Source organism: Ceratotherium simum, chromosome 5 (genome assembly GCF_057802395.1).
Source record: "Ceratotherium simum simum isolate JZ-2026a chromosome 5, ASM5780239v1, whole genome shotgun sequence".
Lineage (NCBI taxonomy): Eukaryota > Metazoa > Chordata > Mammalia > Perissodactyla > Rhinocerotidae > Ceratotherium > Ceratotherium simum.
In genome coordinates, this window is record NC_141904.1 from 57,153,726 (window position 1) to 57,180,914 (window position 27,189).

General features: G+C 39.0%; 1 protein-coding gene across 3 annotated transcripts in view; it reads right to left on the bottom strand.

The window, feature by feature from the left end:
* Positions 1-6,317: 6,317 nt before the first annotated feature.
* ARHGEF3 (Rho guanine nucleotide exchange factor 3) overlaps positions 6,318-27,189 on the bottom strand; it is a 296,369-nt gene continuing 275,497 nt past the window's right edge. For all 3 annotated transcript variants that reach the window (XM_004419841.3, XM_004419840.3, XM_004419842.2), the window contains 6 exons: positions 25,437-25,533; positions 25,196-25,272; positions 20,055-20,312; positions 14,514-14,684; positions 10,361-10,547; positions 6,318-8,536 (listed from right to left, as the gene is read on the bottom strand). In XM_004419841.3, coding sequence (XP_004419898.2) covers positions 8,184-8,536; positions 10,361-10,547; positions 14,514-14,684; positions 20,055-20,312; positions 25,196-25,272; positions 25,437-25,533 — 1,143 coding nt within the window. In that variant the 3' untranslated portion in view covers positions 6,318-8,183. The remainder of the gene's footprint in view (positions 8,537-10,360; positions 10,548-14,513; positions 14,685-20,054; positions 20,313-25,195; positions 25,273-25,436; positions 25,534-27,189) is intronic.

The window sequence follows — 27,189 nt, forward strand, 5'->3', positions numbered from 1 at the left end:
ATGGTATATTTTTCCATTAATTTAGGTGTTCTTTAATTTTTAGTGTACATATTTTGCACACCTTTTCTCAGATTTAGCTCTGTTTTTCATATTTTTATGATAATATAAATGGTATTGTGTTTTTAATTTCAATGTCTCATTGTTCATTGCTATCATATAGAAACAATTGATTTTTCTATGTTTATCTTGTATCCTCAAACTTGTTAAACTTATTTAATAGTTTTAGTAGCTTTTTTTGTATATTCCATAAAATTTGCTACATAGATGATCATGCCCTCTGTGAATAAAGACAATTTTACTTCGTCCTTTCCAATCGAGATGACTTCTATTTATTTTTCTCACCTTATCGCACTGGTTAGGACCTCTAGCACAATGTTGAATAGAAATTGTGAGAATGAATATCCTTTTCTTGTTTCTCATCTTAGGGGGAAATCATTCAGTCTTTATGATGTTAGTCATAGTTTGTGATACATATCCTTTATCAGGTTGAGAATATTTCTTTGTATTCCTAGTTCTCTGGAATTTTTTATCAGGAAAGTATATTGGGTTTCGTCAAAAGCTTTTTCTGCATCTATCAAGATAATCATGTTGGGTTTTTTCCCCTCCATTTTTTCTTTTTTTAATTTGGTGAATCACATTGACTGATTTTTTGAATGTTAAATCAATCATTTGGTATCATTTCCCTTTTGCCTTAAAGATATCTTTTAACATTTCTTGTAGTCCCGGTCTCCTGGTAATGAATTCTTTCAGCTTTTTTATTTTTGAAAAGAATTTATTTTGCCTTCGCTTTTGAAAGATATTTTCACTGGGTATAGAATTCTTGGTTCAATTATTTTTCTTTGGTATTTTAAAAATATAGCTCATTGTCTTCTTGCTTGCCTTGTTTTCAATGAGAAATCTTCTGTTATTCTTCTTTGTTCCTTTGTATGTAACATATCTTTTCCTCTAGCTACTTTTTAAGATTTTCTCTTTATCATTGGTTTTGAACAATTTGATTATGATATGCGTTGGTGTAGTTTTATTCTGTTTCTTGTGTTTGGGGTTCATGGAGCTTCTTGGATCTGTGGGTTTATAGCTTTCATCAAGTTTGGAAAAATTTTTGCAATTATTTCTTCAAATATTTTTTCTGTCTCCTCTCCCTCATTCCTTTAAAGACTCCCATTACATGCATATTAGGGTGCTTAAAGTTGTCCCATGGCTCACTGATGCTCTTTTTACTTTCTAAAATTCTTTTCTCTGTGTTTAATTTTGAATAGTTTATATTGCTATGTCTTGTTCACTACCCTTTTCTTCTGCAATGTCTAATTTGCTGTTAATCCCATCCAGTGTATTTTTCATCTCATACAGGATAGTTTTCATCTCTAGAAGTTAGATTTGGGTCTATTTTCCCCATATCTTTCATTTCTCTACTTAACATTAAAAATATGAAACATAGTTATAATAACTGTTTTAATATTCTTGTCTGCTAATTCTAGCATCTGTGTCAGATCTGGATTGGTTTCCATTGTTTTTTAATATTTTTCTCCTCACTATGGGTTGCATTTTCCTGCTTCTTTCCATGCCTTATAGTCTTTGATTGGATGACAGGCACTGTGAATTTTACCCTGTTAGGTGCTGGATAGTTTTGTAGTCCTACAAATATTCTTGAGCTTTGTTCTAGGATGCAGTTAAGTTACTTGGAAATAGTTTGATCCTTTTTGGTCTTTATTTTAAGTTGTATTAGGTGGAACCAGAGTAGTATTTACTCTAGGACTAACTATTCTCCAACACTGAAACTAGATCCTTCTGAGTACTTTACCCAATTATGATAGTTTGTGGGAACAGGCACCAATCCCAGCACTGTGTGAGCTCCCTCTAATCCTTTTGGATGCTTTCTTCCTTGGGTACTTTCTTCATATGTGTGCACTGATCAGTACTCAGCTGAGTAACTGAGGGAGTCCCTCTGCAGATCCATGAGGTTTTCTCTCCAGGAAGCACTTTCCTTTCTGGCCTGTAAACTATAGCTCCCTTTGCCCCCTGAACTCTCAGCAATGTCTTTTCCACTCAGGGAGTTCACTGGAGTCAAGTCTGAGTTTCCCCTCCCTGCACTGCTCCTGAAAACCCTCTCAAGCCCATAAGCTGGAGCAATCACAGGGCTCACCTAATTTGTTTCCCTTCTCATGGGGCCACTGTCCTTCATTGCCTGATGTCCAGTGTCTTCAAAATCATAGTTTCATATATGTTGCCTTTTTTTTGGTTGTTTCAAGTGGGAGGGTAAATCTAATCCCTGTTACTCCCATCATGGCTGGAACTCATTATTTTAAAAGATATTTAAATAATAAAAAAAGCCTTTCCTATTTTTCCTCATAGTTGCACTTTAAGTGCTCTTTATTCTGTTGTATGGATCCATATTTCCATCTGGTGTCATATTTTTTCTGTCAAAAGAAGGTCCTTTAACATTTCTTGTAGTATTGGTCTGCTGCTGCTGAACTCTTTGAGCTTTTATATTCCTGAACACGTCTTTCACCTGTGTTTTTGAAAGATATTTCATGTTTATTCTCAGAAAATAATCCATCAAAACAAGAAACAGAAATACAAAATTCATCTTTGATAGTTCCAAAGGATCTTTGTATCCTTGAATCACAACATATGAAATTAGAAAGCAGATGGTGGAATGATAACAGTGACGATGATGATGATGATAACACAGGTATATAATGTTTATTATGTCAGGTACCAGTATCAGGGGCTCATCAGGCTCAGCAGTGTATTCAAATTAGGTTAATTCAAAAAGGGTTTAATAAAGGGACTTTATACAAAGTTGTGGGCAGGATATAGGGACAATGCAGTATCCTGGGGCTAGTGACAGTAGGGCTGTTACCATCCTAGGTTGGAAGAGTTACAGGAACTCAGAGAGGACTCCTTGAGAGGAGCTGTGACTTCAAGAGTTGCAGCCAGCGCAAGGCAATTCTAGGAGAGAGCTGGGGGGATAAAGACTCCAGCCTTACTTTTTCCCCTCTCTCTGACCTCACGTGAGGACTCCCCTTTGGCCAAACTAAACCAGTATCTACAGGCAAGAGAGTCCATTGATGAAGTACATGTAGATCACACAGGCACATGAAAGGATGGATCAGTGTAGTGAGTCGATGTGGAGAGGTAAACGAAGATAGAGCATCTTTAGATGTATTAGCTCCTTTAATTCTCCCAATAATCCCATGAATTACTATTATTATCCCCAGAGAAATGAACAATGCAAGAAGAAAAATTCAACAAAACTATGATATCCTGAGTTTAGAGAAAATATTGCCTTCATTAAACAAGAACAGAGATGTTCTAAGAATAGGAGCAATGATAGGAAAAGGGAAAAACTTTTAGCAATAAAAATTGATAGACAACCCTCTCCCCAAATTAATAGAAGGTTAGAAGATAAAGGTGAGGAAATCTCCCTGAGAGAGAATCAAATATATGAAAATAAAAAATAGGAATAAAGAGATAAGATTATTTGAAAATCAATCCAGGAGGTAAGTGACTAAATACAGGAGATTCAACATCTCTATTTCTGGAGTTACTGAAAGGGAAAACAGAAATTTTTGGGAAGGAAAATATCAAAGAAAAAAATACAAGAAAATATTCCAGATTGTCTGGATTTAGAAGCCCCTCCACCCTAAGTATGTAGCACAATGACGAAAAAGACCCAGGCCAAGGCCACACTTTCAAAAAATTTCATGACGACACCTGAAAATTTAAAAGTGATTATTAAATAACAATGAAAACTATTAGCTCATAGTTTTCAAAGTGACTTCACATACTCTATCTTACTTTTTAAATGGCCTGAGGGATTACAGTGTTCCCATTTCACACACATGGGATGAATAGATTTCCTGAATGACACCTAGGATGACATTTTTCAAACTTTCACAGATAATATTTAAGCTTGTGTGAACATGTATGTGTAAGTGGACAAGTTATTAGGAATGCATGTCCAGTTTCCTGAAGTAGATGATCAGCTCTCAAAGATACAGTGCATAGTTTCTAATTCCTCGCTATTCCTCCAGGTCAATTGATGAACTGCTTCATCTGCGTAGATCTATGTAGCTGACTGAAGAGCCAGTCAAGCCTGGAGGAAGGAGATGTGTCGCAATGATTAGTGATTGTTTTGCAAATTTGTTTGTATAAGTACCTTCTGGGTGCATTGAATACAGTTGCCTTTTCTCATTGTGTGTTCATGTGGGCAAGGTTTTAAATCTTCACGATCTTCAGGTTCTTTCTGGTGGGTTTGGGCTTGAGTCATCCTCTTCAAATTCCCTCCCAATACTGTAATTCTAGAATTCTGTCAATAAACAAGATAGCATGAATTAAATGAATCAACTGCATCAATGAGAGGGAGTGTTCAGTGGCCTTTTCCACAGTGCGAAGGGGAGCCAGGTGGGGGACACTGCCTAAGTGAAATTGTGTGGTTAGACGTTCTCTCTATCAAATCTTCCCGAGTCCAGGCTTTTGGAGAAATAGTAAAAGGTGGACATGGACAGAATGTAAATGCAAAGTTGAACAGCTTGTTCACTAAGATGGTGGGTTGCAGTTTCCTGTAACCAGAGAGACTTTGTTAAAACAGGACAGTTGTTATGAAGAGTTTTGCATTTTTAGCTGCTGGAAACTGTGCTGGGAATGGAAATGAAAACAGTCGGTGGTGGTGACCACAACCCAGAAGCTGAAACCATACTCTAATTTTGCACAAAATTGCTAGTCTGGCCCTTTTCTTTGCTTATGACTTTTCATCTAGACCGTGAGGATTACATTTAGTTGTGTGTCAAATAACATCTTGTAAATAGACTGAAGAAAATCATTAAGCCCTCAGTCATTTGTGCTAACCCACAAAATGTCAGTACAGTGGTCCCCCCTTCTCCATAGGGGATACGTTCCAAGACCCCCAGTGGATGCCTGAAACTGCAGATAGTACCATACCCTATATATACTGTGTTTTTTCCTATACACACATACCTATGATCAAGTTTAATTTATACATTAGGCACAGTAAGAGATTAACAACAACTAATAAAATAGAACAATTGTAACAATATACTGTAAAAGTTACTGGAGATCTTAGCAACCTCAGCATATGATTTTTTTTCTTTCCTTACTAAGTCGAGAACTTTCATCTTTTCACCTAAAAGAAGCACTTTACTGCTTCTTTGGAATATCCAAATCACCAGCATCACTACTCTTGCACTTTGGGGCCATTATTAAGTAAAATAAGAGTTACTTGAACACAAGTACTGCGATACTGCAACAGTCAATTTAATAACCAAGACGGCTACTAAGTAATTAATGGGCAGGTAGCATATCCAGCTTGGATACACTGGACAAAGGGATGATCCACATCTCCGGTAGGACAGAGCAGGATGGCGGGAGATTTCATCACGCTACTCCGAACAGCACACAAACTTATAAATTGTTTATTTATGGAATTTTCCATTGAATATTTTCAGACTGCAGTTGACCGTGGGTAACTGAAACTGCAGAAAGTGAAACTGCAGGTAAGGGGGGCTACTGTGCAAACATTTTCTAATATACTAATAGAGATATGCTCTCTAGCATCAAAGTCAATACAATCATGGGAATGAAAAGAGAAGGGAATATCCAAAGTGGCACTGAAGAAGGACAAGGAAGATGAAAGGGATGGAGGAGGAAGAAGATGAGAACAAGGAAGAGTGAGTTTTCATTTGGGAAAAAACTTGGACTTACATTTATTTATGTGAATATCTTGACTAATCTGGGAATTAACAGTATGTTAAAGAAAACGGTGAGAGCATATTATGAAGATAAGACTACCTACCAGCCTTATTGGACCAATATGCTACTGAGAATTGGCTACCAATAGCTTAAAACTGTTTAGCCTTTTCATCTAAAAACTACCCTTTAGGGGGGTAAAACTAACCATTTTAATTAAAGAAAAAAGTGGACTGAAATTCCAGTAAGAATTTCAAAGTGAAATTTGTCTTCTGTTTACCCTCAAGTTCATCAACAGTCACCTATACTAGCAATGAGATTCAACACTTCTTTTCTGTAACAACTAAGATTTATCACTTGACACATAGTATGCATTCAAGATTTAGTTGTTGAAAATGAATAACTGAATGAGTAGAGAGCGCCTGAAAAAACAGATCTTAGAAATATGAGTGCTGGCAAAGCTTTGATAGATCAAATCAAAACATTCATTTCAATCTGTACCCTTTTTTAAAGTTTGTATTTGGGTACAACAAGCAAAAATTTCAGACAGAACCTTCCAAAAGATAGCTGAAATTTGATGTTTGTAGGGCAAGTACTGTTCACAAGGAGGATGATATTTTAATGTAATTTATTTGAAATGCTTCCAGAAAAGTTTAAAGCCATTATACAAAAACATTCATTTCATCAAAACATTCATTGACTTTCTTTCCATAGGCCAGCACCTGTCAGACCTCTTTTCTCAACACACTGGCCAAAGTGACCAATGGCTCCTGCAAAGAATGATTCATTCTTTTCCCCACTATCAAACAACTTTTATCAGCTTTTCTCTGCTTCTATCTGCAGCAGGTCCATTCACTCCCTAAATCAACAACAACTTGAGAAACAAAGCAGTTTTAAATAAATTTGTAATAGAAAAAAAATTCACCATGTTTAAAATCTATAAATACAGAAATATGTTTTACAGGGTAAAACTGACCACAATATTTTTTTGTTTTTGAAAAATAAGCAATATACCTTGGTTTTATATTGATAAATCTTGTTACACAGCTTCTTTGAATGTACATGATAGATGCATATAATAAAATGACAATACAGTATTTACTGCTTTCCTTTCTGTAAACTCGAAAGACACAGAAGATTTAAAAAAAATTTTTTTTGGCAATAATTTAGAATCATTACTACTAGTGCTGGTGTGGGTATAATTTTGCACAGGTCATCCTTAATATTTATACTCACAGGGAGCTTTTCTGTGTATTCAGTTAACATTTTTTAAGGTCTGTGACCCACCCTGCACTGTAAATCAAGGCTGGACAAAGAGGTTACTAGTTTGGTTAACTGAGTAATTAATCACAGAGTTAATTAAATTGGCCTCTGGAGAATGTAATTATGATTCTGATCATAGCACAGAGCCAGAGACGGCAAACTGATGACCCAAAAGCAGAGCCGAAAACCCAAGCGCTGGCCTTTCCCAGAAGGGCACTGGATCTTGCTTTTTCTTGTAATGTTTCCCACATAAGGTTACGATGAAGCACTTCTTCCAAATTCTTCTTCTCATCTGTTTCTGTAAACAGAGTCACTGACTTGGTCGTAGTCTTTCTTTCTTATCTCTTCATTCTTGCTCTAAAATATGAGCAAGGCTCGGCAAATGAAATCAAATGAAGACAGCCTTCTGGTTATCCTGCCAGGTTTTCCAGGCCCTCTGAGTTCTGTTCTGATGTTTTAGGCTAGAAATGGCTCTCTAAGGCAAGCCAGCAACCGTGACAGAGACCCTCTGGTGCAATGTGCATTTCAGTTCAAGATTCAGAGCTGATAGCTGCTTTTGTGCTGGTCCTTTTAAAGTCAGACTCTATTTCATGTCCTAATAGATTATTGCATCAAATTTGCACTGGAAGACATTGCAAAGTCAAGATAGTACTTATTCCTTTGCAAAATTAAACCTCTAGAATCCCCAGGGATGTTTTCATGCTTTCTGGCTGGATAACATTGAACCAAGTTTACCGCAACGATTGTTCTTTCCTGGTTTTCCTGCAAATCCCATGAGGGTACACGAGTGACTTCCCCAGGCCCTGTTTGCAAGGCCCCCTAAATTCCACGCCTTCAGCTACCACGTCAAAGAGCTAGAAAAGCACTTCAGAAACACGGAGGGACTCTTTAAGCGATCTACATGTAACAGTAGTTTAGAGATTCTTTTTCTATTTTTCAAAATCCAGCAGGACAATTGAAAGTAACTTGTTCAAGTACCTCTCCATCCATCCCGACACTTGTGAAATACAATACAGGATAACAGTTGCTACAGATTCCAGCTTACACAGACAGACTGGCAGTTACAGTACTAGGGACAAAGGTACAGATACAAGAGACTGGGTCAACATGGTCACAAAAGTATTAAAAAGTGCTTCTCCAAACCGTTCCACGTGTGGAATGCAAATACTGTACAGGTAGGACACGGGGCTAACTCCAGAAAGTACATACTTCTGTCAGACATTGCTTTCAATGTGCCTGCTGTTCCCACAGGAAGAGTCTGTCTGTTCCATGCGCTCACAGTCGAGGCTGACCTCACTTGTGTCCATACTACAGTCTGACTCACTGTCCGATTGGTCCATCTGCTCAAGTTTTGTTTCTCCCTGTGGCTCCCTGTTCCCAATGGTGGGATTTAAGAAAGGTCCCTCGGAGTCGAGCACCCCAGCCTGTCCAGTAGCACACAGGACTGTTTCTTTGGCTTGACGAATACAGTTGAGCCATTGCTGTTTGTTGAAGGTATCGTTGGCTTGTAGTGAGTGAGTCTGACTTTGGGATCCATTTTTGAAACTTACTCTGAAGAAGTTTTTAACTAGAAACGAAAAACACATGAGAAAAAGGTCAATGGACAGATATTTCCCCAGGCCAAAGATAACACATGTAGTGACACTAACCCCCAGTACCCATGGCAGACATCACTAATTGATTACAAAATGTGTCCACTAATCCATGACACAGCTCAGCTCTGCCCTGCAGCCATCATCAGTCAACTGGAATTAACACAGATCTAGCTCTCTGCCCTTAGTTACCCTCAGAAGCTAGCAAATGGATATCAGCTGGGAATAACTAAGTCTTATGTTTCAGGGGACCCCAAAGTATTGGCTGCATATTAAAATCCCCTGGGGAGCTTGTTAAAAATATAGATCCCCAGGCCCTACCCTTAGAGATTTGGATTCAATAAGTCTAAGGTGGGCATGATAATCGTAATTTCAACCGCCCCAAGTTAGAGCTTTTTCAAGTTTAAGAGGCTCTTTGTAACATCAAAACATGCCCACGACCCTCCCCACGATAGTAGCTTTTCATTTAGCATCCAATGATTGAGAAGATATGTAAAGACACGGAACTATTATAAATTTGGTTTCATTTTAAAATGAAATAACATTTTAATTACCTCAACAGCAGCTACATGCATTTAAAAAATGGTAGCAAATAGGGAAGACATTTTATTTAGTTTAATAACAACAACATTAATTGGCATTTAATGGGTTCCATGTGCCACATGCAATGCTTGGTTCACAGAAGCATCTGCATTCAGTCCCCTTGCATTATCCCTGTAGCCAACAGACCGGGAGCCACCACTTCACATAAATTCAGGCTCCACCCTTTGCTCTTGGCCAAGTGCTTTAACTCCTTTATGTCTCAGTTTCTTTATTCATAAAAATGGGAGAAACAAAGAGAAGCTACTTTATAAGGTTATTATGAGGGATAAATGTGGTAATACATGTAAGTCCTCATACAATGCCTGGCACATAGTCAGTACTCCAGAAATATAAGTTACTACTACTACTGCTACTACTACTACTACTACTACTAGGGTGGAGGGACTGGTGAGTACGTAAGAGGCAGCACATATTAATTACTTTGACAATGTGATGCCAAAGTTAACTCAAGAGGCTGAAATGTTACTTTCTCAAAGACTTCCCTACCATTTCATCTGAAACAGACCTCCTACTGCTATCTCTCTCTATCCCCTTACTGGGTTTAATTTTCTTAACAGCACACAGAATATTTATTTGTTTCTCATCTATCTCCTCCATCACAATGTAAGCTCTACAGGGCCAAGGAATTTAACTTTTTGGTTCACCAGTATATACTAGTGCCTAGAAAAGTGCTTGACACATAGAAGATACTCGATAGACATTGCTATCTTAGCTTCTCTTGGTTAATTCCTTTGTTTGTTAAGTCTCAATTTAGAGAAGTCCATTTGAGTAATTATAGATGAATTCTCATGTTTCTTTAGAGACAAGTCTGCCAGCTCAACTACAAAAGGCACCGATATGTAACCGGTATCCCCAGAGGGATTATCTGGTATTAACCATGCTTTTATCCAATGGAAAGAGAAAGAAAAAGAAAGCCTAAGGAACACCAGTTATGTGTAGACAGGTTCACTTGCGGTATCTTATTTAATCCTTATAACAACCTTATGAAATAGGTACACATGCATCCCCACTGTGCAGATGGGCAACTGGGGCTCATGGAGGTTGCACAAGGTTACACAATCAGTAAGTGATGAGACGGCATTGGAACACAGTTTGACTTCAAGGCCATGGCTCTCCTTCCTTCACCAGCCAGCCACTCCCTCCGAACCACCACGACCACAGACATTCAACAGGTCAAAATGGACTGTGATCCGTACTTCTCTCATTGTTGCTGAAGGCCCCGCGCAGGGAGCCACCCAGCCTCACTTCTCCATCCTGCAGGTCTTCTAGCAGGAGGTCCTTCACAGGGATCGGCTGCCGGTACAACTGGTAGCAGAGCTGCTCGTTGTGGGTGACGGCTCGAGTGATCACAAGCACTTCTTGGAACAGGAAAACATGCAGTTTCTGGAAGAAAAGAATCCACAGGATTTCCCTAAGCAACAATCTAATGAGTAGTTGATTAGTGGACTTCTGTGGATAAGAGGTCCCCATGTACCAGGTTCACACTGGATTATGAACTTCTAGGTTCAAATTCACCTCCAGAACAGAAGTTTGGGTCAGAGGCATTTCCAGATGCATCCATTGCCTTTCCTGTAAGAGTGCCTCCCTTGGGCGCCACTGGAGAAGGCCTTTCTGCCTACAGACACCTGCAGCCAGGGTTGCCAGCTCCAAGGGCACTATTCACATTGTAATTTACAATCTGTGCAGACACACAGCCTCTAGCTCCCATAAGAAAAAAATGAGAAACCTCAAAGAACGAAAGGGGTAATGAAGGAAGAAAAGTTAGTACCTCTCTGGCTTTGGTTTATTGTACCCAATATAATTCTAAGAGATCAAAATGAACGATAGTCTATAAAGAATGAGACTGGTATACAAGAGCCTAATATTAATCTTTGCTTCCTAAACCCATAAAACATTGTTCCTTCAACCACAGAGCTGATTATCAGCTTCATCTAGGCACTCCAACTCAGAACACTGCCCATTCCTGAGGAAATCAGAGCACACTGCTGTAGCCACAAAGAAAGATGATCAAAGAAGTTGTCCTTCTAAGTTAAGTTCATCAGAACCTCGGTTCTCTGCAGAGGTTGTGCTTAAAAGGCTGATGACTGATGTGTGTGTTGTGGGCAAAAAGAAAATCTCAGAAATAAAGGCCTGTCTCAAACAACATCATGAAAGCAATTTTGCTGGGTGGAGCTGGGGTAAATTGGCTCCATTCAATTCCAAGTGCTAGACTCTTCTCAAAGTTTGGAAATGCTTAGGAATTAAAGAAAGTGAAAAGATCCACAACTTTGCAGCTGGGTTCTAGTTTTCCAGTGGAAATTTTTGGGAATATCAACCCAGGAGTCTCAAAGAGGAGACCAGAAGAGTAGGGGTGGCAAATTCACTTTAGAATCTTGATTTGGGGCAGAGGAAGCACATTCAACATTATCAGATAATTTTATATTTGGGAGAAAAGAGACTTGTGGGTCACTCACGCCCACCCTGCCCAAAAATGCAGAAACTAAAGCTCAACCGAATGTTGGCTGGTGATGATGATGATTCTGTACTGATGGTGGAGATGGTAGAGGTTTGAAGATTAAAAAACAGAGTAAAGCACAAAATAACCAAGGCAAGGGTTTTTTTTTGGGGGGGGCAGGGAGATGGTGGAAAGAATGTGTTAAGACTTTTCTTTTGGGGTTAGAGGAGGGAAGGGGTTAGTAATTGTTTTACATACTAAAAATAATCAAGAGATTTTTATACTATTTCTACTTCAACCTTCAATCTTCTAGCTAAAGTAGGCAGTTTGAACTCAGATTCTCTGGGTAACCTTTAAAAAATATCCCTTATTTATGAATGTTCACTGAGAATTCCTCATTTTAGCCTCAGCTCCTTTTTGCCCTCAAACTATTGAGCTCGGCGCCGGCCCTGTGGCGTAGTGGTTAAGTGCACACGCTCTGCTGCTGGCAGCCTGGGTTCGGATCCCGGGCGCCCACCTATGAACCACTTGTCAGGCCATGCTGTGGCGGCGTCGCATATGAAAAAGTAGAGGAAGATGGGCATGGATGTTAGCCCAGGGCCAGTCTTCCTCAGCAAAAAGAGGAGGATTGGCATGGATGTTAGCTCAGGGCTGATCTTCCTCACAAAAAAAAACCAAACAAAAACTATTGAGCTTTTTTCCTGACAAAGGACTTTGTTCATAATGACTTCTACAATTCTACTGGGAAAAAAAATAACTAAAACAAATTTCCTACCCCAACTACTATCTTTGCTCTCAAAAATCTATGTGCCGGGGGCCGGCCCCGTGGCTTAGCGGTTAAGCGCGTGCGCTCCGCTGCTGGCGGTCCGAGTTCGGATCCCAGGTGCACACCGACACACCGCTTCTCCAGCCATGCTGAGGTGGCATCCCACATACAGCAACTAGAAGGATGTGCAACTATGACATACAACTATCTACTGGGGCTTTGCGGGGGAAAAAAAAGGAGGAGGATTGGCAATGGATGTTAGCTCAGAGCCGGTCTGCCTCAGCAAAAAGAGGAGGATTAGCATGGATGTTAGCTCAGGGCTGATCTTCCTCACAAAAAAAAAAAATCTATGTGCCTACAACATGAACTAGAGTTCATCTTTAATGCCCTAGGCACAGCCGACCAGAGAGTCTCAGTCCTTGACTGATGGACAGAAAGAGAACAGGCCCTCATCCCACAGAGCGATGCATCTTCTCGACTATCTCCCACAGGGCTTCCAAGGAAGAATGTTCAAAGAGCCAGAGCATCAGACATTAGAAGTCCACCAGTGCTTTCCGAAAATCAGCAAGAAGCAGAAGGCAGCTTTCTAGCAACCATAACTCCCTAGTCAAACAGAAACACTTCTTCAAGCAGTGGCCTGCAACAGGTCTCGTTACCTCTTGCGGCACCATCAGCTGGTTGGATTCACAGCAGCACTGATAATGGGCACTGGGACATGTACTCAATGATTTCAAGTAACATTTCCAAGCCTGCTCATAAATGTTGCTTCGCAGTCCAGGTCAAAAGGGTGTTCCTTGAATCAACAAAGCTTTATTAAGAACTCTTCAACCTAGTTTTGGCTTTCATTCTAAGGGTTGACTAGATATTGAAGATGAAATACAATCAAAGTGGAGACTCTTTCTGAATGGCTTTCTCAACACTTTTAATATATATATTTTCTCAACACATTTAAATATATATTTTTAATTTTAATTATATACATATAATTAATTTTAAATATATTTATATATGTATTATATATAATATATAAAATTATATAATATGTATATTAAGATTAATTTTACTGTCTACACGTAAAAATAGCTTTGTAACTTGAATGAATTTTGAACTCATATAATTCCAACCCATCCTTCCTTTATACAAGTATGCATTCATTCATTTATTCACTCACTCATTCACCTCACATTACTGAGTGCCTAGTATGTGCCAGGTCCCCATATTAGATGCTGGGGATTGAGAAGGCATAGTCTCCTCCCTAAAAGAGCTTGGTATAAGGGAAGATACTGACAGACAGATGGAGAACGACAACTCACTGCAGTAAGCGCTCCAGGGGAGATTTGTCCAAGTTGCTCTGATAGGAGAGGAGGAACAATCTCAATATCTACTCAGGATTAAAGCCAGGAAATGGGGTATCTATAGGTCAGAGCTAGACATACAGCCAATAGAGGGTAGGTTGTCATGAAAAAAACACAAAAAATTTATTCTTAAAATGTCAGTCTGTACATGGGTGCCAATCCATAAGAAAAGAGTTTCTCATAAAGCTAAATGCATTCAATTTACGAGCCATCTGTTTTTCTCAGGTTATACATTTTTACTGTCCTATTAAAATCATCCATTATTTTCTGATATCAAAGAGGGAGGCGATGTTAACTGTTCTGTATTTGTTTTTGAAGGTCATGATCAAACAAAATAAAAAGTTGGCAACTCTATGTTGGTTTCTAAAATTCTTTCTGAATACATACTGGTCATGAAATTTAAAAAAATATACAAAATACATTAAAAGTATATATAATATATATAAATTATAAACTATTTATAATATATAGTTTTTATATACAAATTATAATTATAAATATATAAATATATATAAAATATATATAACTACTTAAATATATATAAATATATATTTAAATGTGTTGAGAAAATATATATATTAAAAGTGTTGAGAAAGCCATTCAGAAAGATATATATACATATATCTTTCCACATATATGTAAGATCCTATGATATAAAAGACACTGGAAAAGCAATTTTTATCTAAAGAACCTGACCTTGGATAGGGAAGGCACAGTAACAGGAGGCTCAGCATTAAATGGAGTAGGTACTCGGGGAGGCCCAGAACGAGCACTGAAGAAGAGTAACCACTCACCACACCCCGGTTGTTCTTCAGTTCGCCATGACAACAGAGCACTCTTGAGCTGTTGATCAGGGAGTCTTTCTGGCCTTCTTCCAAGTAAAGAAGTCGCTCTTTATAATAGCGGCATTCAGATTCGCCAGTCTTGGTGTTGATTTCTGCCACAATTCCCTGAATGATGTTTATCTATAGAAACAAAGAAGAAAGAACGGGGAAAGTAAGCAAACCATCTACACTAAGTCCCAGGGGCTCAGCTTAGAAGGTCACTAAGATACACTTGGATCTAATTTTGAGATTCTATTATCTAAGTTGTTGCTTTGGGAAAAGGGATAAATAAATAAATGCTTTTAATGTACTGTATCTACCTACTTATCCATTTATACAAATACACATATAAATAAACATATACACATATATTTATTTGCACACATATACACATATTTGTATTATATATAAAACAAATGTTGATGCATAATTTTATCTGAGAGGAACAGATATAAGGTGCAGCTTTCAATGTGCAAGACTCATAACTACTGAGCTCCATGTTGCACATTTCTTAAAACATGCTCACAATGTTGAAAATGTATGCATATAAAAAATTTGGCCAAGGAGAGAAAACAAAGCAGAATGTAGTAGTCCAGAAAAGGAATCGTCTTTGGGGATTTGAAACCCAGTTTCGAATTCTGTCTATGTGCGCTCGATCTAACCTACAAACAATATTTGCAAATTGGGTGTGAATAAATGGTTTGGATATCTTCTTAGTGACAAAACATAAATGGTTTATAAAGGACAGAGAACTAGGAATGGAAAGAAAAGATACCAGGAGTAATGGGGACAGTTTGTGTATGTATACTCACGTTCATGTCTATAACTCATGTGAATAAGTTAGGGGTAGAGGGATTTCAAAGCAATAGTGGATGCAATGTTGTTACTACAAAATGAAGCTAAACAAAACAATAAGAGTATAGCACTGAGACATGATCAGTGGGCATTTATTCTGATATGTTGTTGTTCTATCACTTGGATAGTACGTCTAAAAGTTAGAAAATACTAGAAAACAAAGGAACGAGAAATTTGAGTAAAAACTCAATGACACCAATCAAAGGCAAAGTAACGACTTCTCCGCAGGGTCTCTGCCCCTAATAATGAAAAGACCAACAATCTCATCTTTCTTGTGGTGGTATTAATGGAAAAGAAGTTACCAGATGAGAAATGTTGGTAAGGCCTCTTTCTGGTCACATTTACTTAACGGGAAAACAAACCAATCTCTGGAAAGCAAGGCCTTCACTCAGCGACAAGCTATCAGATCTTGTAACGTGCTAACGTGGTGGTGAATTCTAAGATTAAGTGATTATTTTTCACATGCCAGTGAAACGATATCTTCTGCCTAAAGCAACAGGATGAAAATTTCTACTCAGCTATAGCTTTGGTGCCTCCATGCAAGTTTGACAGAAGATCTCACAGCTCTGAGCTGAAGTGTGGTAACTGTATCCTTTGGACAGAGTCATAATCTGTATACTTTTGTAGCTATTAAGAGTTTCAAAGACCATTTATTCTTTTCTCTATTTCTCAAATTTTGGTGGTAGCATTACTCTGATAATTTAAAAAATTACATTATTTTAAGAAATACAGGTTCTTTGTGTCAAAATAGAATCTTTTTGGCCTTTGATATCAACCTAACATTAAATATAAGTCCTGTGAAATTAATCTGAGTTTTATTAACACAAAACAAGTAATAAATAGAACATTTTGGTATACAAACTTTCTCTGTTTCTTTTTTCCTCCTCTTGGTTTACAAAGATGACTGATTACTTACTGTTACTCTCAAAAACAAACCAAAGAGAAATTTCTGAAAATATACTAAAACTAGGACTTATCTTTCAAATTAATTCAACTAACGGTTGTTGAGCATCTGTTCAGTGTTATACTGGGTGGTAGCATTCCAAGAAATGAGAAGGGTCCCTGCCCTCAACATGTGAGTACATGGGAGGTATCTGAGCAATTGTTTCATGTCTACCTTATCCTTTAACCTTACTACGTTTTTAATATGTAGTGGAATTATACTTTTTCCTTGCTTTTAAAATTCTTAGTGTTAATTGCTGTGGCTCATCTTATCAGTTAACTATTATTAGGTATATACCTGGGCAGCTGGAATTAACCAGCACTTGAATCAATTTTCTGAGTTTCCTGCAATTATCTAGGAAACCAGAAAGAAGATGTACTACAGACATAATGATGTGTTCATTTCCTATTTTAACTCAGGAACTGAACAGCTGGCATATCACATGAAGATTAATGAACTCAAATGCCACAGTGCTTCCTTAGGCAGCTATGACTACTTTCAAATGCTGCTTCTTCCTCTAGTGTTGGAAAAAATATAAAGAGAGAAAATAATGGAAACAGTGTTACTCCATATTCTGTGTATACATTTATAATAGTAACTCTGGGTCTTCTTTCATTTATTAAAAATACTATTTTATATTTATATCCACCTGTAACTATGAGCATCTAATCTCTCTGCATTGGTTCTTGAGAGGAATTTATTTTGCAGAATTACAGCGAGGAATAAAGTTACATATAGCAGACTGCCAATAGCAAACAGTCATGGCAGTTGTTCATTTAAATTAAATTCATTGTTGCATCTCTCAACAGGGTTCAAACTGAAGTGAAGGGACTGGCAACGGGAGATGACGAGAGAGAACCTGGTAACAGAACAGGGATTAAGGGCACACATGCTGGAATCGTCATCCTCAAAGTGAAATCTGAAAGCCCTGTCTGTCTAGTCCCTTGTGTGGTAACATCATCTACTCGTAGGCTCCTGACATGAACCAAGAATAGCAGCCTTCACTGCTGTTGCATCAAAAGCAGGACTGTTCTTCTCACTGATCCCAGTGATTTTTTTTTTAAGAAGTTGGGGAACATTGGTGGGCGGAGGGAAGAAATGGTCTGTAGGATCATTTTCTGGCTGAAACAATCTTTAGAATTTAAAATGTTAAACCACCAGATTGCTGGAATATCTGAATATGCTAAGTCCTATTTTAAGAAGTTCTCCTTGGGGGAAAATTTCTATCAACCCTCCAAAACACTATTAAGAAATTTTAATAAAGATGTGGTGGTTTATGCACCGCATTTAAAGCAAGACTGTTCTTTAGATCTAATCATAGAACTGAATGGTTGGTATAAAAGCAATTTACTTAGAGTTCTCCGATATTTCCCTTTTCTTGGGGGAAAATTTATTCAGGGAACATATAAGTCAAGCTACACTGGTAGCATGAGTTTTATGTTTATCAAACATTCACAGCGCACCCAAGAGTACAGGGCTAAATACTTCTCCTCATCTGGGGTAATACCACAAGGACTTTGAAAGGTAGGAAAAAAAAATTGCTATTCCTATATTATGTAAATGGGCATTTAGAAGACTTGCTTTGCAGACATTTTCGAGTGCAGGTAGACCATGCTTCATGTACAAGTCTGCCTGACTGGGTGCAGATGCAGCTTTTGAAAATGGCATCACATTTTATGCACTAGGGAAACTGGTGCATCCTTTCATATGGCAAACAATCATACTCTTATCTATCTGTTCTTAAATTCAAACTTTAGCTCATTGGGTGTTTTTTTAAATAGAGCATTACTCTTTCATGCTAGATATTAAAAAGAAGAAATCTTTACAGTAAAACTCAGAGCAGGCTCGTGTGCTTCAACAAAGTAATTATTTAGACTAGCTCGAGCTCCTTGTTGTTTTCATTCCTAGAGACCACACACTGGCTGGGATGAAATACGGAGAGGAGGCAACTCTATTGCACTCTTCCCAGTAATAAAAACAGACGTGATGAAGTGAGATGGGCCTCATCCCTGGTGCCTATATCCACCATCCATGCTGGATTGGGGGCCTGGTCTGTGTGTGTCGGGCCTGCCAGACACATCAAACACCTCATGAATCAGGAGAAAGTCTTTCCTTATTCTTCTCTATCTCTACACAGAGGCACCTGGCCCAGCTCTGTGCCAGTGAGGTCTCTCCACAAAGTCTGGTGGCCAGACAGCTTTCCACAATTCCAAAGGCAACAGGGGCTCAATGAAGTGGCCAGGCTTTCAGCTCCACGATGTAGGATCATAAAGAAGTGGAAAAGGCACAAGATTTGCAGTCTACACCGACAGGGTTCAGACATCAACTCCATCACTTGCTGGCTCTGGACTTGGACAAGTTATTTAAGCCCTCCAGGCCTCATTTGGAAAATGGTCCTAACAAGAACAGCTATCTCATACATTATTATGAGGATTAAATGACATATATAACCTATAAGGCAATTACATAAAGGTGATTTACTACATATTTAAGAAATGTCAGCAGGTATGACTATTATTGTTGTTGTTATTCCTACTTGTTATTATTAAACCCCTCTCTGGGAGGAGCAGGCAGTTTGCTCAGCAGGTTCAAGGCTTCTGATTTTCAAATCCCCTACGCATATCCTCTTTCTGTTGTCCCAGATCCAGTCAGGGAATGAACCCTTTGAATTGTTCTCTTAGCTTCCATCCCCACTGCTACCTCCCTGAGCAGGTTTCCATGACTGCACACCTGGACCACTAGAGCATCCTCCCAACTTGCCTCCCTGTCCCTAGTCTCTTCCTCCTCTGCCCCTTGTCCTACAGACAAGGAGAGTAACATGTCCAAGGTTACATTTTGTCATCAATGGAGCTAGGACTTGAAAGCTGAATTCCAGCCACTTAGAAAACAAAAAACAAATGAAAAGATAACAAAGGACAAGTGTCTCACATTGATATTTAAAACCCTCTATAACCAGATATGAACCCCCATCCTCTTCCTGCTTCCTCAGAGAATCCTCAATCCCAGGTACAGTGATCCACGGTATTCCCCAGGCATGACCTGTCCCGACATTTCTTCACACTTTTGCTCAGGCCATTCGCTCCTCCTGGCCTGTCCTCTCCTTTGTCCTGCCCCAAAGAGAATCCCAACCAGGACAGAGCTCTCTGAGCAGAATGCTACCAGTTTGCAATAGTCTCATGATATAGACCCCATTTTTCCTGGTCTTCTATTGCTGCTAGGGAAGAATTCATATTTCTCCATACTTAATAAACATTTGCTGGTGAGCAGGAGGTTTGACTAGGCCTCCCACTGCAATCCGGGGCCAAGGAGAGCGGGATCTTGAATGGGTGTTGACTTCACAAATGGGCCTTGAGGCTAAGGTAAAAGGCAATTCCTATTTGCTAACTAAACAAAGATATTCAACTTAAAATCTCCACAGAGATCTTAATCCTCACAGCAATTGTAACAAATGGATTACAGAGTCACCTATACAGAATTAAGAAATTTTCAGAGTGCATTTCATGTAAACACTGCATTTTACAGGTTAGGAAACTGAGGCAGAGAGAGGAGAAGCAACCTGCAAAATCGAAACATGGTTGATGGCAGAGCCAAGCCTGGAACCAAGATTCTTGAGTCCCGGGTACCCAGGGACCCTTCATTCACCCATTTACCCAATCCTCTAGCCGTTATGGGGAAAATAACAAGGGAAGAGAGGAAGAAAGAGACAAACTCACAGCTTCCTCCAGGTGCTGCTGATCTGGATTATCATTTGGTGTGTGCCTCAAGATTTCTCGAAGAAGCAGAGGGTATTTCACCAGACGGCTTCTTGGAATATCAAGGAAATTCCAGAGATCTAGTTTGCGGCTGAAGGGGGATTCTAAGCATCGCTGGAGGAAATCTTGGACTCGGTGGTCTTGTTTTTTGTGGTCCAGCAGAGCTTTGGCAGCTACTTGATTGCTGCAGTAGCTGTCGTAGGAGCTGAGACAAGGCAGCTAAGAAAGGAACATCAAAAGAGGGTGTGAGTGTTATAATAACTGAAGCCACAAACTATCATCACTTTTTGGGACTGAAGAAACCCTTAACTGGTCTCCAGGCCTGGCCAACATTCCTTTATCTGCATGGACCAGTGGAATCTTCACATTGGCAGGCAATGGATACTTGTTTTAGGCTCTGGCTTCTTGCATGAAGTAATTTTCTTAGTTGCACGTTTACTTTCTTGATTGTTAAGACCCTATCATAATTTGTTTGCATTTCCTGCCCACCTAAGCTAGAAACAAAAGAACTGGAATTACTGCATATGCACACAGTTCAGAATTTTCCTAAACTTCCAAAAGTGTCTAGTGAGGAGAAAGCATCCTATGTTTTAAGAAATAGCATTTCCTGGGGGGAGGACCAAAGGGGTAAAGGGGCATAGATGTATGGTGATGGATGGAAACTAGACTTTGGGTAGTGACCACGATGCAGTCTATACAGAAGCTGCAACATAATGATGTACACCTGAAATTTACACAGTTATAAACCAATGTGACCTCAATAAAATATTTTTTTTAAAAAAGCATGTCTTTTAAATTATTCATAAGAAACTCATCGAGAAGACTTAGTGGCACAAAAAGAAAGCAAGGAGTCAGATTCCAGAGCCCAGCCCTTTGCGTGGCTCAGTGCACCTCTACATTAGTTTTAAGTTACCTGATTCCAAGGTGGACCAATTATAAAGAACCCCAAGAAGTTAAAGCAAAAGTAAAACTAGTAAAAAATTAGATGCAGGAAGCATTCAGAAAAATCCTTTAAATTAGTTCTGACAGGCCAGGAATGAGTCTTGGCTATACCTAATGGTTAACATCACAATACCACGCAAAAAACAATGTAAGCTTAAAGATTTTGGAACACTTCAACTCCACTACCTTCCTTCCAGCGAAATACTAATTTCCCTGACATGTCCCGTCAATCACATTGTGCAAACACGGAATCAGAGACTCAGTGAAAGGGCTACTCATTTCCTTTTTCCACTCCTCCCTCCTAGTGGCATCCAAGACCATGCATCCTAATACATGGGCTGTCAGCTTCCAGAAAGTCCCTGGAGGCAATAAAATGCAGCCCAGGGCCTCCTGTGTTTGCTTCTCTTTCTTGGACTAGGAGGCCACATTCACCACAACACCTGCTCTGTGGAGGGATTCATCACAAGACAGTGGCAAGACGGCCTTTCATTTCCGCATCCACTGGGCCTTCTACACAGCAGACATTCAAAGTCTGTATGCCGAATGAATAAATGGATTTACTGGATTACCAGATTAAGTAATATTTGATAGTTTGGGAACACAGCTTAAAAATAAATTGTGGCAGTATCTGAACAACGGGTCAAGTGTAAATATTCTGCTGCTTCTTTCAGACCTCTTATTTAAATTATTTTCTCAGTGACTGAAACCAAAAAAAGATACCAAGAAAGTAACGTTTAAAAAGTTCATTGTTGAGTTAACATTTCTTGGAAATGTCTACTTTCCTCACATCTTATTTAAAAAACCCCTCTGTGTTTAAAAAAAAGCTGCAGAAATTCTTTCCTCAACCTTGTATTTGAAGGTAATGATAATTGGTACTTACATATACACACACACACACTCACACATACTCCCCCCACCCCCATGTGGTATTGAGGCTTGTAATTTAGATTTTCAGAGTTAATTAAACAGAGCCACAGGCTCTCTTAATTTCCTTTCCACTTCCTCGCCTTTTAAAAAGATCTGGAAATGCCCAATGTTTTCATTACGGAGAAACAAATCAGCAGTAACCATCGGATGTAAACTAGCAAGGAACCCCAACCACACTGCTGCTGGCTGTCCAACGGGCCATTATTCTCTCTGATCCTGCCACCCCCCACTGCCGTGGCAACCAAATCCGGCTCTGGGCCTGCGTTCACACTAGACAGTGTGTTCATTTCCTGGGCATGACCTGAAAGGCTATCTGGTTCGGCCCACTGGCTAGAAAAGGCCACAAGTGATCTATAACTAGATAGAGAATGAAAAATGTATACACATCTTGGTTCCCAAATCATACACACACACTTATATAAAATGTGAGAGGTGATGACACAGTGGTTAAGAGGACAGACTCTGGAACGAGGGAGAACAATGTTCAAAGCCTAACTCGGACAGTTAGCAGTCAGGTGACCCTTCTGAGCGTCAGTTTCTCCACTTACAAAATGCATACACTAATGTCCTCCTATCCTTTAACGAGATAAGGCAGATACAAAGTGTAGCATGGAACTTGGCTCCTGGTTAAGAACCAGTAAGTACTGGCTATTATTATTATCTATGCTTAGAATATTTTTACTGAAGAAATTGTGGTTTAGAGAAGCAAAACTACTTGCTCAGCTGGAGACAAAACCAGTCTCAAGCATGTTCTTCCCCCACCCCTCCCTCCAAAGCTCTGAACTACTCGCCATCTTTTAGACAGACTATCAAGACTTTATAAGAGAAACTCACTTTTCAAAAGAAATTCTTTCTATCTCCCTAACATTGTAAAAAGCGACAGAACAAATCTATTTTTTTTGCTTCCATGTACCCTGCCTCTCTCTTTAGAATTAAAATTTAATTAGAACCCAAATTAACGTGAGAACTTGCTGCCTTGGAGAGCTTATAAATTATTTTATTACTGGGAAAACGTTAGCATGAAGATAAGTCACTTAGGAAGTTGTTTCTTTATGACAGGGGAGACTTCTGAGAGCAGGCCAACCTGTCAGGGACATGGATCCTCAGTAACCAGGGTTGTTCCCGGAAAAAACTCACCACTCTGTTTAAGGTCTTCAAAGTAAAGTAATTGATTCATTCTAAGGTCAAAAGGACTGGCCAGGGCTATCCTACTTGGGAGGCTCACTTGTTTAAAAGGGTTTTTTTTCACTTTTTTCCTTTGGGGGGAAATAAATCAATTTTTCATGGGTTGAATGGGCTCTGACTTTTCTCATTCAAAGTCCACTAAGATGTTTATTTTGTTCTGTTAAAAACACCAGAACTCAAACAGATGTACCGCTTGGTTTACAGTTCCCACTCGCAGGCACACATCTGCAGTTAAAAGAGGGAAAACATTTAACAGCTCCTTGGGCCTGATAAATAAGGGCCATTTCTCATGAGGTCTGGAAACAATGGGCCAGTTGTTTAATTTTAGGCTGCTCTTCAAGCTGCAAGTTCCCATTTGAAGCCTGAAGGTTCCAGATAGCAGTGGACCGGCATGGTCATACTTCCTTTGGGTATGCATAGAAAAGAACTGCAAAAACTACCCCCAGATCAAACCAATTTCCTAATAAAAGTGATATTTATTTCAGAAAAAAATTAGTAATGAGGGAAATGCATTCATTTTTGCTTCTGGCATGAACTGACAATTTGTATATGATATCTAAGGAAACCATGTACTTCTATATTGCCATCTCATCAAAAACAGAGCAGTCATCACGCCAATTCTGGAGTTGCAGCCTCACTCCCATCAAAGCAGTCCACAGACTGGCGAAGTTTAAGAAATACTGAGGCAGACTCTCTCTTCTCATTACACCCTCTCTGTCTCCAGCTAGTTGGCTCCCTTTAGAGAAATTTCTTTGTGGGCTAAAGAAGTTAAAACACCTACCATGGCTCATAATAAAATGAAAGTCAAAAATATAAGATGAACGATCTCTCCTGAAATATTAAGGAACATTTTCTAAATTATTCATCTTAGAACATTACTTGCCTTTCAGATACCCTTGGGATGTTTCAGCCTCTGTGCTAAAATTGACTCCCGAACTAAAGCTAAGTCATGAAACCCTCAAAGTTTCTTGATCAAGACAGTAATTGAGAAGCATGAGTTAAGAGATCAACTAAAAACCTTAGGAACTGGAAGGTTTAGGAAGGTTAAAATACAAATACAAATGTAACTGGATAAACAAAACTCACATGGTGATAGTAGAATTTAAACCTTCACAACACGCTCCCAACGGTGGAATGACTCTAATACTTGTTGTTGTGGCACTTTCTGCCTATTTTTCTGAAACACTGTGTGGCTCAGAGGGATGAGAGACCTAATTCTGCCTGAAGGAAGTCATCAAAGTAAGCTGCTTTCATTACCTGCTTGATAACAAGTGAAAAACACCTGGAGCTGGGGTGGACCGCTCCAGGACTCACAGAAGGAGCCAGAAATGTATAATAGGGAGTGGTGGGGACTATGGCAAAATAGAGAGAGCATGCCTCATCTAAAGTAAATTAAATAAATGAACAATAACATTATGCACCCAATAAAACACAAATTCAGGCCCAGGACCGTTAAGTTTAGAACTCCTAATCTAAGATCACAGCTGATTCTTTGTTTAATTAGGAAAAAGAATGGGTTATTTGGGATGAAGGTCAGCTAATACTCAGCTGTCCTATGAAGTTACTTAGTATCAGATATATGCTCAATATTAATATTTAGTTATTACTTTGTTTATGAAACTACATTTGACCATGAGTTTTTTTGTGGCCTCAATAAAGCTTTCTTTGGTGACGGACAGGAATATGTCCATGGATTTTTACCGGAATAGAAATGGTAATAATTATAACAGTAATTGGCCTGAATTGAATATTAACTAGTTTTACTTTATTTGATGTGAAACTAGTAACAGTTTCATGTGTGCCTTTACTTATTTTATTGCAAAAAGGCCATGTTATCTTTAAATGCAGTAAATCTGTAATAAGAAAAAAAACTGTTTCCATACGTTGAAGAGATAAAGCATAAATATAATGATAAATTTTAAGAATTTGCTGTTTTAATTTTTTATGATGTGAAACCAATGCTTGCCAATAAAAAAGTCTAGCTAAAATGAAACTCCATCTACTTTATTGAAATTTATCTTCAATCAAGATCAGAGAACTTTTCTTACCCAGCCCACGAGGATGGGACCGACGTGTTCAGTCGAGCCATCAGGCTTCCGAACATCTCGGAGCTGACTAAGGAGGTCTGGTGAAAAAACAAACAGAACGCTTATTTTGTTAGGCATTCAAATATGACCAGGGCTGGAAGTAGATTCTGGGTTACTCACATTGTTACGTAATCATGATTTGTTATAAGTATAACTCAATTAAGGCTACAAGTCTCGACTCATTCTGGGAACAAAATTATACCTTCATGTAGAGGAATTAGAGAGTCCAGTGTTCCAAAAATTTGATTCAACTCTTGTTCTGTCATTATGGAGAGTTTCAGCATGGGGTCATGATAGGCCTGCACAAGAAGGGCAAGAGATGGAAGTAAACATTTAAAACCAGAGGAAGTAAGTTGTTAATGTAAATGCTTCTGAGAGGCCCTACACAATAACAAAATATTTGGCTCTCCACAGCAACTTCTCCCATAATGCTGCAGGACAACAGATGGGTGTGGCTGGAGTAGACAGAATCTAGCATTGCCTTGAGCCTTTTGTGGTTGTTGATAAACCAAAGCAGAGTTTTTAAAAAGCTTTTTTATTCTAGTATATCATACATCTAAGAAAAGGCACAAATTCTAAGCATAGAGCAGATTTGATTTGTATAATGTTTTAAAAACTAACTTTATTGAAGATCTGGCAGCTTGAAAAACTCCCACGTTATATAAAATTAATTACTAGCAGTTTCCATATTTAAACTAAGAAAAGAACAAGTGATTGGCATCCTCTACTATTGTTTTGAAGCAAAGAGAGCAAAATCTCTGCCAATCTTATCACCTCTTATTAAAGATAATTAAACAACAAGAACACACAATTATACCCATGGCACTGTAACAGAATACAAAAACTCAGATGGCACAGCCCCTGCCCTAAAGGAGTTTTATAAAGCTAATTGGGAAGATAAGAAAAACACATGGAGGGGCCAGCCCCGTGCATGGTGTGGCAGTTAAGTGTGTGCGCTTCGATGCTGGCAGCCGGGGTTCAGATCCCGGGCGCGCACTGATACATTGCTTGTCAGGCCATGCTGTGGCGGTGTCCCATATAAAGTAGAGGAAGATGGGCACGGATGTTAGCCCAGGGCCGGTCTTCCTCAGCAAAAAGAGGAAGAGTGGCATGGATGTTCGCTCAGGGTTGATCTTCCTCAAACAAAAAAAAAAGAAAAAAAAAGAAAAACACATGGAAAATTAAATATATGTTTAAAAAATAGTTCAAGATTAAAAATAGGAGAGATGTCACATGGCAGCAAAAATTTATCAAATCATAACTGCTCTAGAGGGTCAGAGAATTAAAGCTGGAGTAGTCAAGGGAGATTTTAAAGATGAGCTGCTTGGCATTGAGAAAGAGGCAGTAAATATTGTTGAAGAATGAACTGAGATTTGAGCTGGTTCCTGGAGAATGGGCGGATATGGATGATTGAAAGGAAAGGGAACGGTTTCCAGGAAGGTGGGATCACCATAAGCAAAAGGATGGCAGTGAAACATCTTCAAGTGCCTCGGTTTGGGAAATCTTGATGCAGGAAGGAGGAGCTGGACATATCACCAGCAAGATGTCTCCCAGAGTTAAATGCCTTCTTTGTCCTCCCCATCTTCCTCCTCCTTCAGCCCTCCTTAAAACTCAGTTTCTTGGCTGTGTCCAAGCAAAGCTTGGATGGCCATCTCTCACGAATGCTACAGATGGAACTTCATATTAGCAGAAATTTGGACTAAGGATACTAAGGAAGGGAGGCATCTTTCCAACTCTGTGATTCTTTGAGGAAGATGTGAATAGCAGAAGAAGGTGTCTGGATTTTAGCTTCCATGGGGGTCACTGGAATAGAAAGGTTTTTGAGGAAGGTTTGTTGTCAAGACTACACAGGCTACATGGCATGGGTTTCTTCCTCCTTCCTGCATACAATGTGATTAAAAAACAGGTTTCCATATAAAAGACCCTAACTTACATGATAGTATGTGATTGCTTCA